Source organism: Scyliorhinus torazame, chromosome 3, assembly GCF_047496885.1.
Source record: "Scyliorhinus torazame isolate Kashiwa2021f chromosome 3, sScyTor2.1, whole genome shotgun sequence".
In the NCBI taxonomy this organism is placed as follows: Eukaryota; Metazoa; Chordata; class Chondrichthyes; order Carcharhiniformes; family Scyliorhinidae; genus Scyliorhinus; species Scyliorhinus torazame.
The window spans coordinates 114,025,891-114,043,647 of record NC_092709.1 but is presented as its reverse complement, the minus strand read 5'-3'; the positions used below and the strand labels follow the sequence as shown (position 1 = coordinate 114,043,647).

Sequence of the window (17,757 nt, the reverse complement as noted above, 5' to 3'; positions counted from 1 at the left end):
TTCTGGGGACCCATTTTTACCAACCGGCCAACCTTCAGGACCCAATCCGGCCGACCTTTGCGACCCACGCCGGCTGACCTTTGCAACCCACGCTGACCGACCTTCGCGACCCACGACGGCCGACCTTGGCGACCCACGACGGCTGACCTTCGCGACCCATGCCAGCCGACCTGCGTGACCCACCATTTTCTCTTACCTTGTTTATTACTGACAAAAATGGAGGAAATGGTTTTGGGTCCCTCTGGACCCAATGGTCCCTTTATCCCTTTGCCCCCCTGAACTTGGGAAAAAAAAGGCTGCGACCATATTAAAAAAAATGCGGCCGCACTGCGCATGCGTGCCCGATCATCGGTGAACATGCGCATAGTTTTGCGCATGCGCACCGATGATTGGGCACACATGCACAGTGCGGCCAAATTTTTTTATCTGTTCTTGGCCATTTTGAAGGCCGCTTGCAGCCGGCATTATTAAAAGCTGACTGCTGTGCTGTTGTGTGCGGATTTGTGCGATCGGGAGCGCTGCGACGGACGGGTCCGCGACCTCCCGACACCCGCCCGTGACCCACCCGCAGGTCGCTCCCCCGAGTTTGACAATGCCTGCCTTATGCCATCAGGCTGAAATTCAAAGCAGAACCAGACAGACCCGGCCAAACAGGAGCCATAAATCGGCACGGTGGTGCAGTGGTTAGCACTGCTGCATCAGAGCGCCAGGGACATGGGTTCAATTCAACCTCAGGTGACTGTCTGTGTGGTGTTTGCACATTCTCCCCGTGTTGGTGTGGGTTTCCTTCGGGTGGCTCCTGTTTCCTCCCACAGTCCAAAGATGTGCAGGTTAGGTAAATTGGTCACACTAATTTTCCTCTAAGTGTCCAAAGGTTGGGTTAGGTTACAAAGATAAGGTGGGGGATTGGGCCCAGGTAGAGTGGTCTTTCGAAGGTTCGGTGCAGACTTCACGTGCCAAATGGCCCCCTTCTGCGCTGTAGGGATTCTAGGAAACCAGTTACTACAAGTGATTGGGCTACACCAATCGTTCCTGTATGAAAATGCGATGGCTCAGTAAAGATGTGTGGAGATTTCAAGACAACAATAAGCCCAGGATTGTGCGCAGATCACTATGCACTGCCGCTGATTGAAGACCTGTTTGCTGGACATTCTGGATGCCAGAAATTAAGTGAAATAGATCTAACATGGGCACGTGTACATATGAATGTGGCTGCAAAATCATAGCTGTACTCACTATCGTGATGCACAAAGGTCTGTTCCATTACAGAAGGCTTCCATTTGAAATAACATCCTGCTCTTTTTCAGAGACCCATAGATCAAATTCTGAGTGGGCTAAATGGGGTGTAATGTTAACTAGATGACGTTCTCATCACCGGTTCAAGAACTTGGAAGTTACATTAAAATGTCGTCAAAATCATAATCTACGAATTAAAAAGGAAACGTGTGACTTTTCCATGACATCCTTGAATTACCTGGGTCACATCATTGATAAAGATGGCTTGCATAAGGAGCAGAAAAGGATGATAGAAATCTTAGAAATACCACAACCTCAAAATGTGATACAACTGAGATCGTTTCTGGGATTAATAAATTATTTCAGTATATTTGTCCCAAAGTTAGCAATGTGATTGAAGCCTTCACACACTTTTTTATTTGCCAAACAGGTAGGGCACTGGACAGAAGAATGTGAAAGTGCACATAAAGAGGTCAAATAAACTTTAAAGAAGTCAAAGGTGTTGGGTCACGACAATCCCAAGCTGAAGTTACAACTTACTTGTGATGCATCACCTTATGGAGTTGGGGTGCAGTCGTCTCACACATAATGTCGTCAGGAGAGGAATTTGCTTCACAAACTCTGACGAGTGCAGAAACGGACTATGCTCAGCAAGAAAAAGAAGCTTTGAGGATCATATTCAGAATAAGAAGGTTTTACCACTATCTTTATGGAGGTCATTTTACACTTTTGACAGATCACCAAATCTTGACAACAATATTTGGACCATATAAAGGTATTTCTTCTTTAGCAGCTAGTAGGTTACAGAGAGGGGGCGGGATTCTCCGATCCTGGGGCAAAGTGTTGATGCCGTCGTAAACGCCGGAGCATTTTACGACGACATCATCTGGCCTCTAGGAGCAACAATCCTGCGCCGCACAGGGGACCAGTACGGCACTGGAGCGCTACACCAGGCTCCAGCTGCCGATACGGGTGTCAGCACAGCCGACGCGGGTCCGCCCATGCGCGCCACGGCCAACGCAAGTTCACAAATGCGTGAACTCGCACCGGCCGTGGGTTGCCTTCTCCGGGCCGGCCGTGGGTTGCCTTCTCCGGGCCGGCCGTGGGTTGCCTTCTCCGGGCCGGCCGTGGGTTGCCTTCTCCGTGCCGGCCGTGGGTTGCCTTCTCCGTGCCGGCCGTGGGTTGCCTTCTCCGTGCCGGCCGTGGGTTGCCTTCTCCGTGCCGGCCGTGGGTTGCCTTCTCCGTGCCAGCCGTGGGTTGCCTTCTCCGCGTTGACCCCCGGGCAACATGGCGGAGTCCCACAGGTGCCCGGCGAGGAGGAAGATAGCCCCCCCCACTGGATAAGCCCGCCCGCCGATCAGTTGGCCCCAATCATGGGCCTGGCCACCTTGGAGGCCCCCCCCCGGAGTCGGATGCCCCCTCCCCTACACCAGGACGGTCCCCGCAGCATGAACGCCGAGATCCTGCTGGGTAGGACCACACGGGAACGGCTCCGACGGGACTCAGCCGAACTCGGCATGCACTCCGCGGAGAGTCGGCGGGGGCGGGAGGGCACGTTGAGCACCCCCCAACCGGTGCCGTGGCGACCGTGCCGCCGCCATTGTCACCGATTCTCCGGTTGCCGGAGAATCGGTAGACCGGCGTCGGGGCAACGTCGCATGATTTGCCCCCCCCCCCCCCCCCCCCGGCGATTCTCCGACCTGGCGTGAGATCAGAGAATCCCGCCCAGGAGCTTTGGTATTATTGATACACACTTCCATTATCGTAAATCAGAGCAACATGCAAATGCGGATGATTTGTCAAGATTCTCATTACAAATCAAGCAAGCAACTGAAGAAAATGTTGTCAACATCGTATATTTCTCACACATGGATAATGTACCTGTGACTTCATCTCAAGTACAGAAATACACAAGAACCGATCCAGTGATGGGGAAGGTTAGCGACATGATCCTAAAAGGAACAATGACAGATGTACATTATAGAAATCCGGACCTCAACCCCAACATCACAAGAAGACTTGAGCTGACAGTCCAGAATGGAGTCTTATTGTGGGGAATCTGAATGATTATTCCTCCATGCTTGCGTAGTAAAGTCTTTGACCAGCTTAATGAGGGATATCCTGGTGTGGTGAGCGTGAAGCAACTGTTATTTTTGGTTGCTAGGATTAGATGCTCAAGTTGAAAAGAAAGTGAGGCAATATCAGCCCTGTCCAAAAGTAAGCAACTCAGAACCACTGCAACCCTTACATCTGTGTGAATGGCCAATGCAGCATAGCTGAGAATACACATAGACTACGCTGGTCCAGTTGAGGGACATTTGTTCCTAGTGATTGTAGATGCACATTCTAAATGGTCTTAAGTAATGACTATGAAATCAATGACGACAGAATAAACTATTGAGAAGTTAGATGAAATACTTGCAAGACTTGCTGGACTGGCACAGGTCCAGGGGTTGGCATGGTGGCACAGCGGTTAGCACTGCTGCCTCACAGCTCCAGGGACCTGGATTCAATTCCAGCCTTGAGTGACTGTGTGTGTGGAATTAGCACTTTCTCCCTGTGTCTATGTAGTTTTCCTCCGGGTGCTCCGGATTCCTCCCACCGTCCACATAAATGCAGGTTAGGTGGATTGGCCATCTTAAATTGCCCCTTAGTGTCCAGGGATGTACAGATTAGGTAGGGTTACAGGGATAGGATGGAGGAGTGGGCCTCTTTCGAAGGGTCGGTGCAGATTCGATGGGCCAAATGGCCTCCGTCTGCACTGTAGAGATTATATGATTCTAGGTCGTAAGTGACAATGGAACCCAGTTCATCTCCAAGGAGTTCGGGAACGACTTCAAATGAAATGGTGTAAAGAACATAAAGTCGACTCCGTATCGCCCTTCAACAAATAGATTGGCCAAGCAATTCATACTGTCATTTAAACATTCCTTTGTGACATCGAAGAATCAAGGTACATTTTCAAGATGAGTGAATAACTTCTTGATGTCATACCAAAATATCACACCGCAACAACAAAATGTTCACGAGCAATGCTGCTTTTCAAAAAAAGCTAAGAACAAAGTTTGACCTTTTGATACCACCTGATACTTCAGAGATTGTTAAATGACAACAAGTACAGATTGCTAGGTGGGAACAAAACTCTAAAAAGAGTGTGTGTACTCAAGGAGAGCAAGTGCTCGCAAGAAGCTACACCACAAATGAGAAATGAGTATCTGCTGTTGTCCTAGGAAAAACAGGTCCAATGTCATGCACTGTACAGATGGATGTTGAGAGCGTTTGGCGACATCATACTGACCAATTACTCGTTTCACAAAGTGAAATCGCTGAGACTTCCCAGGAAGTATTTCCATCGGACAATCTAAGCAGTGATACTTCTGAACAGAGACCAAACAGGGATGAATTCAAATTCTGTTTCTGAGGAATCTTCAACACCAATGGAGACAGACACAGGAGGTATGACCAACAGAAGAAAAAGAAAACATGTCAAAGGTCTCGAGTAGCCTTGCTCCAGAACGTTGAGTACAACCCAAAAGAAATAGACATCCACCTGAGAAACTGTCTTATTAAGTTGCACCTATGCAAAAAGATAAAGGTGCAAAGTAACATATCAAATGTATAATTGGGTCTGTTTTCTAAACGTTAAGAAAAGTTGTCGCTTGTACTAAAGTAGTAAAGGTGGGGGGTGGGGGTGTTATGTATTTAAGTAATACATGCCTGCTGGTATGATCACGTGATCAGTAGTGACATCAGCAGTGTTTTGCGCAGGGCTTAGTCCTCCATCTTGTTTTTTGTATGAGCAACATCTCCTGAATAAACCTCACATCATCATAGAATTCACAGTGCAGAAGGAGGCCATTTGGCCTATCGAGTCTGCACCAGCCCTTGGAAAGAGCACCCTACCTAAGCCCATACCTCCACCCTATCCCCACACCTCTACCCTATCCCCGTAACCCCAGCTAACCTTTTTTGGACACTAAAGGCATTTTAGCATAGTCAATCCACCTAACCTGCACATCTTTGGACTGTGGGAGGAAACCGGAGCACCCGGAGGAAACCCACGCAAACACGGGGAGAACGTACAGGCTCAACACAGACAGTGACCCAAGCCAGGAATCGAATCTGGGACCCTGGAGCTGTGAAGCAACTGTGCTACCCACTATGCTACCGTGCTGTTTGGAACAAAATCCAAGTGTGTGGCAACTCCATTCCTTTTCTCTTTGCGACACATTGAGAATATAACAGATACATCACATTTTTCCTTGGGCATAGTGGTTATAAATTTGCTCTCTCTTTGACTGAAGAAAATGTTGTTTAATCGGCTCCTTATTGACCAGTGCTTGGATAGTTAGATACATTCTGATTTGAAAAAGGCATACTCTCGTGAAAAATAAATTTAAACTTTTGTTGCAACCTTTGAATGGAGGGTAGCCAGTTAATTCTTTCTCACCAGGCCGTAGCAAATCCCACAGGAATTTCTCCTGATCATTCATCATAACTGCAGTGGAAGTCCCATGAACCAGGGGCGGAATTCTCCACTCCCGCGCCGGTTGGGAGAATCGCCTGGGCCGCCAAAATTTCCCGTGTTGCCGGTCCGACACCCTCCCGCGATTCTCCCAAGCGGCGGGAACGGTCCCGTCGAGTTCCGCGGGCCGGAGAATCGCCCGAGACACCCAAAATGGCGATTCTCCGGCACCCCTGCTATTCTCAGGCCCGGATGGGCCGAGTGGCCAGCCCAAAACGGCAGGTTCCCCCCGGCGCCGTCCACACCTGGTCGCTGCCGTCAGGAACAGCGTGGGAACGCTGGGGGGGCGGCCTGCGGGGGTGGGGGGGGGGAGGGGGGATCCTGCACCGGGGGGTACCTCAAATGTGGGGTGGCCTGCGATCGGTGCCCACCGATCGTCGGGCCGTCCTCTCTGAAGGAGGACCTCCTTCCTTCCGCAGCCCCGCAAGATCCGTCCACCATCCTCTTGCGGGGCAGACTCGCATGCACGGGTGACGCCAGTTATGCGGCGCCGGCCGCGTCATGTATGCGGCGCCGCCTTTACGTGGCGACAAGGCCTGGCGCGTGTAGATGACGCGGCCCCGCTCCTAGTCCATCATCGGGCCCTGAATCGGTCGGGATAGTGGCCGTTTCGCGCTGTCGTGAACTTCGACGGCGTTCACGGCGGCGTGGGCACTTCGACGCAGGAGTGGAGAATCCCGCCCCAGATGTTTGAGCTATTTCTTTGGGTTTCTGCAGCTTCTCCATTAAAGTTAGAGCAGACAGTCAGGAGAACCTTCACAAAAATCCACCTCCAACAAATGACAGTGATAGCACATGACAGTGCTCCTGTGTAAGTTTTGTTTGTGTTTTTCAGAACTGCACGGCGAAGAGTCAGGGTGACAGATGGAGTGTTTGGGGCTGATTTTGAGGTGAGGCCTGCATTGGCTTGGTGGCAGGAAGAGAAATTGGCATACCTGCCGGATGCTACCAGCGAAAAGGCGAAACCATTTTCATGGCTGGGTCTCCATTCAATTTGACAAGCAAGCTGCACTCTCCAATTGAGATGAAGGAAATCCTGTCTCCCACTGGTGGAGCTGAGAGCCAATTCTGTATTAAAGGGTAAAGGTCAGACCAATTTGTGGGAGTGGGGTGGGTGGTGTTGGCAGTAGAAGGTCAATAAGCTGCAATTAGAACTTTGCTTCATCACCGTGGGAGGGACTGTTATGCTCATCTAAGCCACAGAAAACATTTCAAAAAGTATGCAGTGTTTCAACATCCTCCAGCAACTCCTTTAAGTTATGCTGTGGATGGAATAAGACAGATAGGTTCTTGATTAATAAGTGAATATGGGGTTATGGGGAGAAGGCAGGAGAATGGGGATGAGAAAAACATCAGCCATGTTCATCAGAGCAGACTCGATGGGCCGAGTGGCCTAATTCTACTTCTATGTCTTATGGTCTTATGACTATGTTCTGCAATGTTTTTGCAGGCAGGACTTGCACAGTACATGTGCATACCCTCCAGAATCTCATCATTCCTCTATACAGCAACAAAAATAATATGTACCACTCAGTAAATTTGTGCACACAGCTTCTGTTTGTTTTTCCCCACTGACCGATCATAATAATTGATATGGGTGGACAACACAGATCTGGCAATTCTTCTGGATTTGAAACATCAAATTCCTTTCACGCACTGGTTGTGTTTTGATTTCAGTTTCTCCTGTTCCTTTCAGCTGATTTGTGATTTTGTCAGACATTGAATGAGAAAAAGTGAGGAAAAGTCTTACCTAAATTGGTTTGTGGCCCTTGACCAGCTCCCGAAGCCTGAAGAGTTGTGAACAGTTCCTGAGTGCTGCTCACTTTGAAACCTGAGCTGACACTGTAGCTCACTGAAGTCGTAATGGCAGCTGAGGATGTTTGTGTGTCTGATCTCTGACGCGTTGACACATCCTGTAGCTCAGTAGGGAGCGTCAGGTCTACGGTTCTGGCACTGGAGCTGTTATCTGGGAAGTCACTGATTCTATCTTTCACTTCTGGGTTAAGACTTTGGTTGGCGATAGGAGTACTATATATTTCAGTGGTTACAATAGTATGGTTATCAGATGCATTGGCACTGGAAGTCATTTCATAACCGATTGTTACAACTGTACCCGAAGACTCTCCATTAAATGAAGTGGTGTTGAAAGTAGGGTCAGGATCAAGAGTTGAAGCAGAGCTCAAATAATCTATCCCACTTGTTTGATTTGAGACTGTAGGTTCACCATCAGTTAACACTTCCAGGATACCTTTAATGAAAAAAAAATAATTAGCTTGTCGTCTATTGAAACAGCTCTTCTGACCTACAATAGCAGTTCTGCAGTGACGGAACCCAATTACCTAGTACATATAAACATGTGGTGTGATGACAATTTCCCAGCTCTTCAAAGGACAAGGAACAATACAGTACAGGAACAGGCCCTTCAGCCCTCTAAGCCTGTACTGGTCATGATACCAACCTTTGCCAAAACCCTCAGCACTTCCTTGTGCCGTATCCCTCTATACCCATCCTACCCATGTGTTTGTCAAGATGCCTTTTGAACGCCGTTAATGTATCTGCTTCCACAACCTCCCCTGGCAAGGTGCTCAAGGCACTCATCACCCTCTGTTTAAAAAACTTTCCCTGCACATCTCCTCTAAACTTTGCCCCACGGACCTTAAACCTATGCCCCTGGTGACTGACCCCTTCCAATGGGAAAGAGCGCCTGCCCATCCACTCTATCCATGCCCCTCATAATCTTGTAGACCTCTATCAGGTCACCCCTCAACCTCCTTCTTTCTAATGAAAACAGTCCGAGTCTATTCAGCCTCTCCTCATAGCTAATGCCGTCCAGAACAGGCAATATCCTGGTAAACCTTCTCTGTACCCTCTCCAAAGCCTCCACATCCTTCTGGTAGAGTGACGACCAGAATTGTGCGCAATATTCCAAGTGTGGCCTTACCAAGGTTCTATATAACTGGAGCATGACTTGCCAGATTCTATACTCGATGCCCCATCCAATCAAGGCAAGCATTCCGTATGCTTTCATGACTATCTTGTCCACTTGTGTTGCCACCTTCAAAGATCTGTGAACCTTCACGCCCACATCACTCTGACTTTGATTTGATTTGATTTATTTATTGTCACGTGTAGCGAAGTACAGTGAAAAGTATTTTTCTGCGGCCGAGGGAACGTATACAGTACGTACATAGTAGAAAAACGAATAATCAACAGAGAACATTGACAAATGGTACATCGACAAAAGGTGATTGGTTACAGTGCGGAACAAGGGGCCAAACAAAGCAAATACATGAGCTTTCTATATTCCTAAGAGTTTGCCATTAACGGCACATTTCCCCTCTGTGTTAGACCTACCAAAATGCATTACCTCACATTTGTCCGGATTAAACTCCATTTGCCATTTTTCTACCCAGGTCTCCAACCTATCTATGTCCTGCTGTATCCTCTGACAATCCTCAACACTATCTGCCCCTCCACCAACCTTGGTGTCATACGCAAACTTACTAACCAGACCAGCTACATTTTCCTCCAAATCGTTTATGTACACTACAAACAACAGAGACCACAGCACAGATCCCTGTGGAACACCACTAGTCACAACCTTCCGTTCAGAAAAATACTCTTCTACTGCTATCCTTTGCCTTCTGTGACCGAGCCAGTTCTGTATCCACCTTACCACCTCATCTCTGATCCCGTGTGACTTCAACTTTTCTACCAGCCTGCCATGGGGCCTCTTGTCTGAAATCTTGGCTTTACTGAAGTCCACAATATCCACCGCCCTCCCCTCATCAATCATCTTTGTCACCTCCTTAAAAAACTCGATCAAGTTACTGAAGCACGACCTCCCCCTCACAAAACCATGTTGTCTATCGCTAATGAGTCCATTTGTTTCCAAATGGGTATAAATCCTGTCCCTGAGAATTCTCTCCAATAACTTACCTACTACCGACCTAAGACTCACTGGCCTAGTTTCCAGGATTATGCATCACACCAGCCTCAGGAAATAGTGCCCAGTCAGCCCTCCTTTTCAATCTGGGGAGAAGTGGGTGAGGGTGGAGACGAGCCTGCTGACCCAGGACACAGTTTAAAGGCCACCACAGGAACTGCCGAGTGCCAAGGTGGGCTGTTTAAAAAGTTCTCTGGGACTTCAGCCCAGTTGTTTTGTTAAATATTAAGCCCTCTATCTCTCATCCTTTGCACGCCAGTAACACCACAACCACTACTCATGCCCCATCCATGCCAACTCATATCTCACCAACCATTCCCATTAACCTTTATGTCCCATGCCAGCTTAATGGAACTTATTCTCCCCCACTCACTGACATGGTCCTTTATACCCCCATGCCAACTTAATGACAACCACCCTTTGCCCTTGAGAAGGTGGTGGCGAACTGCCTTCTTGAATTGCTGCAGTCCATGTGGTGTAGGTACACCCAAAGTGCGTTTAGGGAGGGAGTTCCAAGATTTTGACCCAATGACAATGAAGGAACGGTGATACATTCCCAAGTCAGGATGATGAGTGGCTTGGAGAAGATCTTTCAGGTGGTGGAATCTGCTGACTTGTCCTTCTACATGGGGCTGATTTAGCTCAGTTGGCTGGACAGCTGGTTTGTGATGCAGAGCGAGACCAGCGGGTTCAATTCCTGTACCGGCTAAGGTTATTCATGAAGGCCCCACCTTCTCAACCTTGTCCCTCGCCTCAGGTCTGGTGATCTTCAGGTTAAATCACCATCAGTCAGCTCTTTCTCTCTCAAAGGGGAAAGCAGCCAAGGGTCATCTGGGATTATGGTGACTTTACTTTTACATGGTAGCGGTCATGGGTTTGGAAGATGCTGTCTAAGGACAAATCACAATGATCTTAGGCCCAATCTGCTTAACCTTTTCTCATGAAACAATCCCTCCATCCCAGGTATCAACCGAATGAACCTTCTCTGAACTGGCTCCAATGCAATGTGTTCCTTCTTAAATAAGGTTTCCAAAACTCCAATGCAGTACTCTAGGTGTGGTCTCACCAATTTCCTGTTCAATTGTAGCAACGCTTCCCTACTTTTATAATCTCATGTGTGATGAACGGTTACTGTATTACTGTAGCCCTTATCATCATGTCAGGTGATGTCCCCATTAAGACCGGGCTTGGAACCCTGGGAGACTCCGCCACAGGCTCCGCCCACCTGGGAGCCGTATATAAGGGGCCGCCTTGTGGGCGGCACCCATTAAGCACCCGTCTCGGCACCAGGCTAGTTCTTAGCTTATTAAAGCCTTCTTTACCGTTTTACTCTCTAGTGTCGTTATTGAGGGTACAACATCAAGTTTTGCCACATTATATCCCATCTGCCAAATTTTTACCCATTCATCTCTTTACAGGTGTTGACTGATTTCTTACCTCTCACTCTTCACCCTTAAAATGTCTTGCAATCTGCAGATGGGGTGACTGCAGAACTCCTGTTTTCCTCAGCACCACCCTCTTCTCTAACAACTTGCCTTCCTAACTACCTTTGTATCATCAGCATATTTGGCTACAAACTACTTGGTCCCTTCAACCAAGACATGAATATAGATTGTAAATGGTTGAGGTCCCAGCACTGATCCCTGGTGCACTCCACGAGTTACAGTTTGGCAACTTGAAAATGACTGATTTATTCTCCCTCCGTGTACCCGAACAGGTGCCGGAATTTGGCGACTAGCGGATTTTCACAGTAACTTCATTGCAGTGTTAATGTAAGCCTACTTGTGACAATAAAGATTTTTAAAAATGTCATACCTTATATGTGTGGAGCAGACTCGATGGGCCGAGTGGTCTAATTCTGCTCCTATGTCTCATGTCTTATGTGTGGCACCTTACCAAATGCCTTTTAGAAATCCAAATACATGAAGGAGCGGAGCTGGGTCAGAGGGGCTGATTCCCAGTGGGTCAGAATGGAGGAGAGTTTGTGCAGAGGATTGAAAGCACTGGCAACAGCGCCGCCCCCGATAGCCCCAGGGAAATACTCAGGGAGTCCGGTAATAATAGCTTCATTGAGAATTTGGAGGCAGTTTCGCCAACACTTCGGGTTGGGGGCAGAGTCAAGGGAAATGCCGATTTGGGGGAATCACAGATTTGAGCCAGGGAGGTGGGATGGAAATTTTCGGAAATGGGAGGAGAAGGGGATTAAGACACTAAAAGATTTGTTTCCTAGGGGTCAGTTTGCAGGACTGAAGGAGCTGGAAGCGAAGTATGGGCTGGGGCAGGGGGAAATGTTCAGATACATGCAGGTTCGAGATTTTGCCAGAAAGGAGGTACAGGGCTTCCACCGGTGGAGCCGGCCTCCACATTGCTGGAGGAGGTGCTGACGACAGGGGGACTGGCGAAGGGGGTAGTGTCAGCGGTTTACGGAGCTATTTTGGAAGAGGAGAAGGCACCACTGGAAGGGATCAAAGCAAAGTGGGAGGGAGAGTTGGGAGAGGATATGGAGGAGGGGTTCTGGTGTGAGGTGCTCCGGAGAGTGAATGCCTCCACCTCGTGTGTGAGGTTGGGGCTGATACAGCTGAAGGTGGTATACAGAGCACACCTCACGAGGGCGAGGATGAGCCGATTCTTTGAAGGACTGGAAGATGTGTGTGAACGTTGCGGGGGGGGGGGGGGGGGGGGGGGGGGGGGGGGGGGGGGGGGGCCCTGTTAATCACGTTCATGTTTTGGTCCTGTCCAAAGCTCGATGATTACTGGAAGGAGGTTTTTAGGGTAATTTCTAAAGTGGTGCACGTGAAACTGGACTCGGGCCCCCGGGAGGCCATATTCGGGGTGTCGGACCAGCCAGGGTTGGAAATGTGTGCGGAGGCAGGTGTTGTAGCCTTCGCCTCGTTGATCACCCAAAGGCGGATCCTGATTGGTTGGAGAGCAACCTCTCCACCCTGTGCCCTGGCGTGGCGGGGGGGCATGTTGGAATTCTTGACTCTTGAGAAGATTAAGTTTGAACTGAGGGGAAGGATGGAGGGGTTCTACAATTCATGGGCATTATTCATTATGCACTTTCAAGAACTGGACAACATTGAACATTAGATGGGGGGGTGGGTGGGAGGGTTGGGGGAGGGGGGCTGTGTGTGTTAATGGCGACTATGGGTGATCCCTAATTCCTTTTTGTCATTTGTTTGCGTGAACATGCGGGCTAATGATTGGGGTTTGGTGGGAGGATGGGATCGTTGTTATTGATATGGGGATTGACATATTTGTTACTGATTATTGTTTATTGTTGATGGGTGTAAATTTGGGAGAAAATATGAAAAAGGAGAATAAAAATATTTTTTTAAAAAAAGAAATCCAAATACATTACATCTACTGGTTCCTTCTATCTACTCTGCTTGTTGCATCCTCAAAGAACTCTGATAAATTTGTCAAACACAATTCCCCTTTCAAAATTTAAGGAAATTCGAAAGATTACATTCAATACATCCACTATTTCGACAAGCACTTAACATAAAATGTCAGTTACCTATTTCCCCATAGGTCAATCCCACAGCTGAACTTGATTCTCTCTTCCCACAATATCTATAAGCACACTTTGCAGAAGGAGTCACTCGAGAGAGACAGAAAGAGTGTTGGCTGATTTCTTACTTCTCACTCTTCACCCTCATCTTAAAATGTCTTGCAATCTGCAGCTGGGGTGAGTGCAGAACTCCTGCTTTCCTCAGCACCACCCTCTTCCCTTACCCCTACCCTTCACCCCAGCCTCCCCCATCCACCACCCCCTAGCCTTCCATTATACTTCCGTGTTTTCAGAGAGTTAAGGATTATCTCCTTGTCAGCTGCAGTAGCTTTAAGAGACAAAAACGAGGGAAAAACCAGGAGGAGGTGGAAGCATGATCAAATGATCAAATGGCCTTACACTCGCAGCCAGTGGCCCAGATACTGACACTGCACCTGCCTGAGAGGTATGTAGAGAGTTGCAACCGGTCACCAGGCATACATAGACTACAGACACACCAGGGAGTTAGGTTAACTTGTGTGTAAGTTACTTGGAGGGTGTGATCCCAGAGAAGTTTTGATGTAGACTCAGGTGAGGATCTCATTGGAACAAAATACAAGAAAACGGTGATGCATACTGAGATGTGTGATGCTTTAGCAGGCCTGCCAGACAACCTCCTGTCACTGTTAGTGAGCATGGAGGAGTCTGGCTCCAACATCGACACGGCTTGGAGCACATTCTTTCTACCTTGGGAATGATGGGCAGCACTACCGGACTAGCACATGTCTATGGGCCACAGTCTCAGCTTCCATTATAGCCCAACCAAGGCCTTCTGATGTTTCTGTGCTGTAGTGAAAGCTCAGACAGAGGTCAGTGATCCCTAGTTGCTGGTATGCAGGTTCAGATATTATGGCTGTGGATACCAGTTATCAATGGAGTATGCAGGCCCCCGCAGCAGTGCTAAACTCCAAAAGAGTCCAAGGTGGCCTCTGGACTCCAGGAGATGGCAACTGGGCCCTCAGAATTGTAAGGTTGTGGAATAAGCAGCACAACACCACAAACGTGATGGGTGTGCGCTGCAGATATTGCCCTGGGCAATCTGAGCAGCGGACAAGGTGATTGAGGTGGTCAATGGCTTGCTCCACTCCATGGCTCTCACTGAATGTCCCCTGACCTTGCATGGTAGAAGGTCATGAATCCCGTGTGGAAGGTGCAGTCGTTTTCATTGGGAGTCTTCCTCCCATGGGTCTGGGTCTTGGAGTCACCACGTAAATGGCACAATTTAAAAGCTTTGTACATTTTGCTGTGATATTGGGCATTCACCAATATGAAATTTGTGGCTTGGTCACACATTATCTGAACATTCAGAGAATGGTATCACTTGCAGTATTGCTCCCCATCGATGTGAAAAACTGGCAGAGTCATGTGTGTGCCTCTGTGACCTCACTGATGCTTGCATCATAGGTTGCTGAAGTAACTGGGAATGGAGATAGTGGGAGGGCTTGTCACAATCTTCCAATTTTCCCTCGATAAGGGAGGAGGATTGGAAAGTGGCAAATGTGACACACTTATTCAAGACAGAGGGTGAGGACATTCCTAATAATTGCAGACCAGTTAGTTTAACATCAGGGGAGGGTAAAGGTTTTGAAACAATAATCAAATTTTAAAAATTAACAGATACTTGGAGAGGTTTGAATTAATTAAGGAGAGCCAGCAAAAGGAATTGTAATAGACAGATTGTGTTTTACTAACCGAATTAAACATTTTGATGAAGTAACAGATAAGGGGCGTGATTCTCTCGTACCCGGCAGGGCGGGGGGTCCCGGCGGGATGGAGTGGTGTGAACCACTCCGGCGTCGGGCCGCCCCAAAGGTGTGGATCCACACCTTTAGGGGCCAAGCCCGCACCTTTAGGGGCTAGGCCCGCCCCGGACTGGTTGGCGCCCCGCCGGCTGGCGTGGAAGGCCTTTGGCGCCACGCCAGCCGGGGCCGAAGGGACTCCGCCGGCCGGCGGGAGTCCGCGCATGCGCGGGAGTGGCAGCGCCTGCTGACGTCATCCCCGCGCATGCGCAGGGGGGGTCACCTACACGTCGGCCATCGCGGAGACCTACACGGCCGACGCGTAGTAAAAGAGCGGCCCCACAGTACAGGCCCGCCCACGGATCGGTGGGCCCCCCCCAGGACCCCGGAGCCCGCTCGTGCCACCAGGTCCCGCCAGCAAGGGACCTGGTTCAATTCACGCCGGCGGGACCGGCATAGCAGCAGCGGGACTGCCCCCGCCGAATCTCCGGTGTCAGTGGCGAGAGTCACGCGGGGAGAATCCCACCCAAGGTTAATTAACGGAACTCAGTGGATATTATCTATGCGAATTTTAAGAAAATGTTTAATGAAGTATCTCATAAAAAACACGTTAATAAAATTGAGGTTCATGGAATAGGAGTGTCAGAATCAGCATGGATAAAGAAAATTGGCCAGGGATAGTAAGTCGCAATGAATGATTGTTGTTAGATTGGAGAACGTTAGACAGCGGTGTTCCCCAAAGGTTAATATTTGGCTCATTACCTTTGTGTTACACATGCATAGTGAAAGATGGTGGAAAGTGGTGATGTAGCTGGTCTAATCCAGTGGCCTGGGCTACTGTTTTGGGGATAACGGTTCAAATCCCACCACAGAAGCTGGTGCAATTTAAATCAAAATCAATAAATCAGAAATGTAAAGTTAGTCTTAATAATGATGACCATGAAACTATCATCAATTGTCAAAAAAAACATGTGGGAAGGAAATCTGCTGTCTTTACCTGGTCTGGCCTACATGGGACTTCAGACCCACAGCAATGTGGTTGGCTCTGAATTGCCCTCTGAAATGGCAAGCCAATCAGTTCAAGGGCGATTAGTGATGGGCAACAAATGCAGGTCTTTCCAATGACACCCACATCCCATGAAAGAAAAAATAAATAATAATGGCAGACAGAGAGTAACATTTTCAAATGTTGTTGATGATGGCAAATTTGGAGGTGTGGCAAACAATCAGGGTCACACCAATTGGCTTCAACAAAGTATAGATAAAGATGGGCAGCTACGTAGCAGATGGAATTTAATTCAGAGCAATGTGAGGTGACGTAATTTGGCAGAACAGTTGGGGAGATTAAACTCCAACATGGAGTAGTTGGGGTGAATGGTCTATTTCTGTATTGTAAGTTCTATGTATTTTCTTGTATTGTATGGCAGTACAGGAGCTGGAAGAGAAGCTGTTGCTGGAAATGAACAGATAGTTTGTACGTTGCAAAGAGATGCAATCTCATGAAGATCGCAACGCTCACTTTTTGAATAAAATATTGATATTTTGAGATAAAGGGCACAAGTGAACAGATGGGAATCAGACTCCTTGGTAGCCACTGGGTTTTGTAAAGTAAGTGCTAAAGAAAAGACAATCTCTATACCATTAACCTCCAAATGACTTTCATATTACAAGCATTGATATTTCACTGCCGAATAAAACATGTACTTGGTCTTTCTTTCCTGTATTGCAGGCATGCAGTTTTTGAATTTTTTTCAAAGGAAACAAACAGGACGTGCAGTTCAAAAGAAACCTCAGACACTCCAATTATCACGTCGACATATTGCAACAGAATTTTTCTATTTATTCATTTGCGGGATGTGGGCTTTGCTGGTTAGGCCAGCATTTACTGTCCATCCTAGTTGCTCTTCAGAAGGTGGTGGTGAGCTGCCTTCCTGAACCGCTGCAGTTCCTGAGGTGTAGGTACACCCACTGTGCTGTTAGGGAGGGTATTTCAGGATTTTGTCCTTGCGACAGTGAAAAAGCGGCGATATATTTCCAAGTCGGGATGGTGAGTGACTTGGAGGGGAACATTCAAGTGGTGGGGTTCCCAGATATCTGCTGCTCTTGTTCTTCTCGATGGTTGCGGTCATGGGTTTGGAAGGTGCTGCCTAAGGACCCTGGCTCGTTACTGCGGTGCATCTTGTAGAAGGTACATATGGCTACCACTGTTCGTCGGTGGTGCAGGGCTTGAATGTTTGTGGAAGGGAGAGCAATCAAGCGGGCTGCTTTGTCCATTATGGTGTTGAGATTCTTGACTTGTTGGAGCTGCACTCATCCAGGAAGTGGAGAGTATTCCATAATAATGATAATAATAATAATCTTTTATTAGTGTCACAGGTAGGTTTACATTAACACTGCAATGAAGTTACTGTGAAAATCCCCTAGTCGCCACATTCCGGTACCTGTTTGGGAACACGGAAGGAGAATTCAAAATGTCCAATTCACCTAACAAGCACGTCTTTCAGGACTTATGGGAGGAAACTGGAGCACCCGGAGGAAACCCACGCAGACACGGGGAGAACGATCAGACTTCGCACAGACAGTGACCCAAGCCGGGAATCGAACCTGGGTCCCTGGGGCTGTGAAGCAACAGTGCTAACCACTGTGCTACCATGCCACCCCAACACTCCTGACTTGTGCCTTGTAGATGGTGGACAGGCTTTTGGGGTGGTCAGGAGGTGAGTTGCTTGCTGTAGGATTCCTGGCCTTTGACCTGCCC

General features: G+C 48.3%; 1 protein-coding gene across 5 annotated transcripts in view; it reads right to left on the bottom strand.

Annotated features, from left to right (window-relative positions):
• Positions 1-17,757, bottom strand: part of LOC140408650 (uncharacterized) — a 1,063,199-nt gene that overhangs the window by 328,572 nt on the left and 716,870 nt on the right. For all 5 annotated transcript variants that reach the window (XR_011940163.1, XR_011940164.1, XM_072496138.1 and 2 more), the window contains one exon: positions 7,512-8,009. Coding sequence is in view for 3 of the 5 variants with exons in the window: in XM_072496137.1 (XP_072352238.1) it covers positions 7,512-8,009 (498 nt within the window). In the remaining 2 variants the exon portion in view is untranslated. The remainder of the gene's footprint in view (positions 1-7,511; positions 8,010-17,757) is intronic.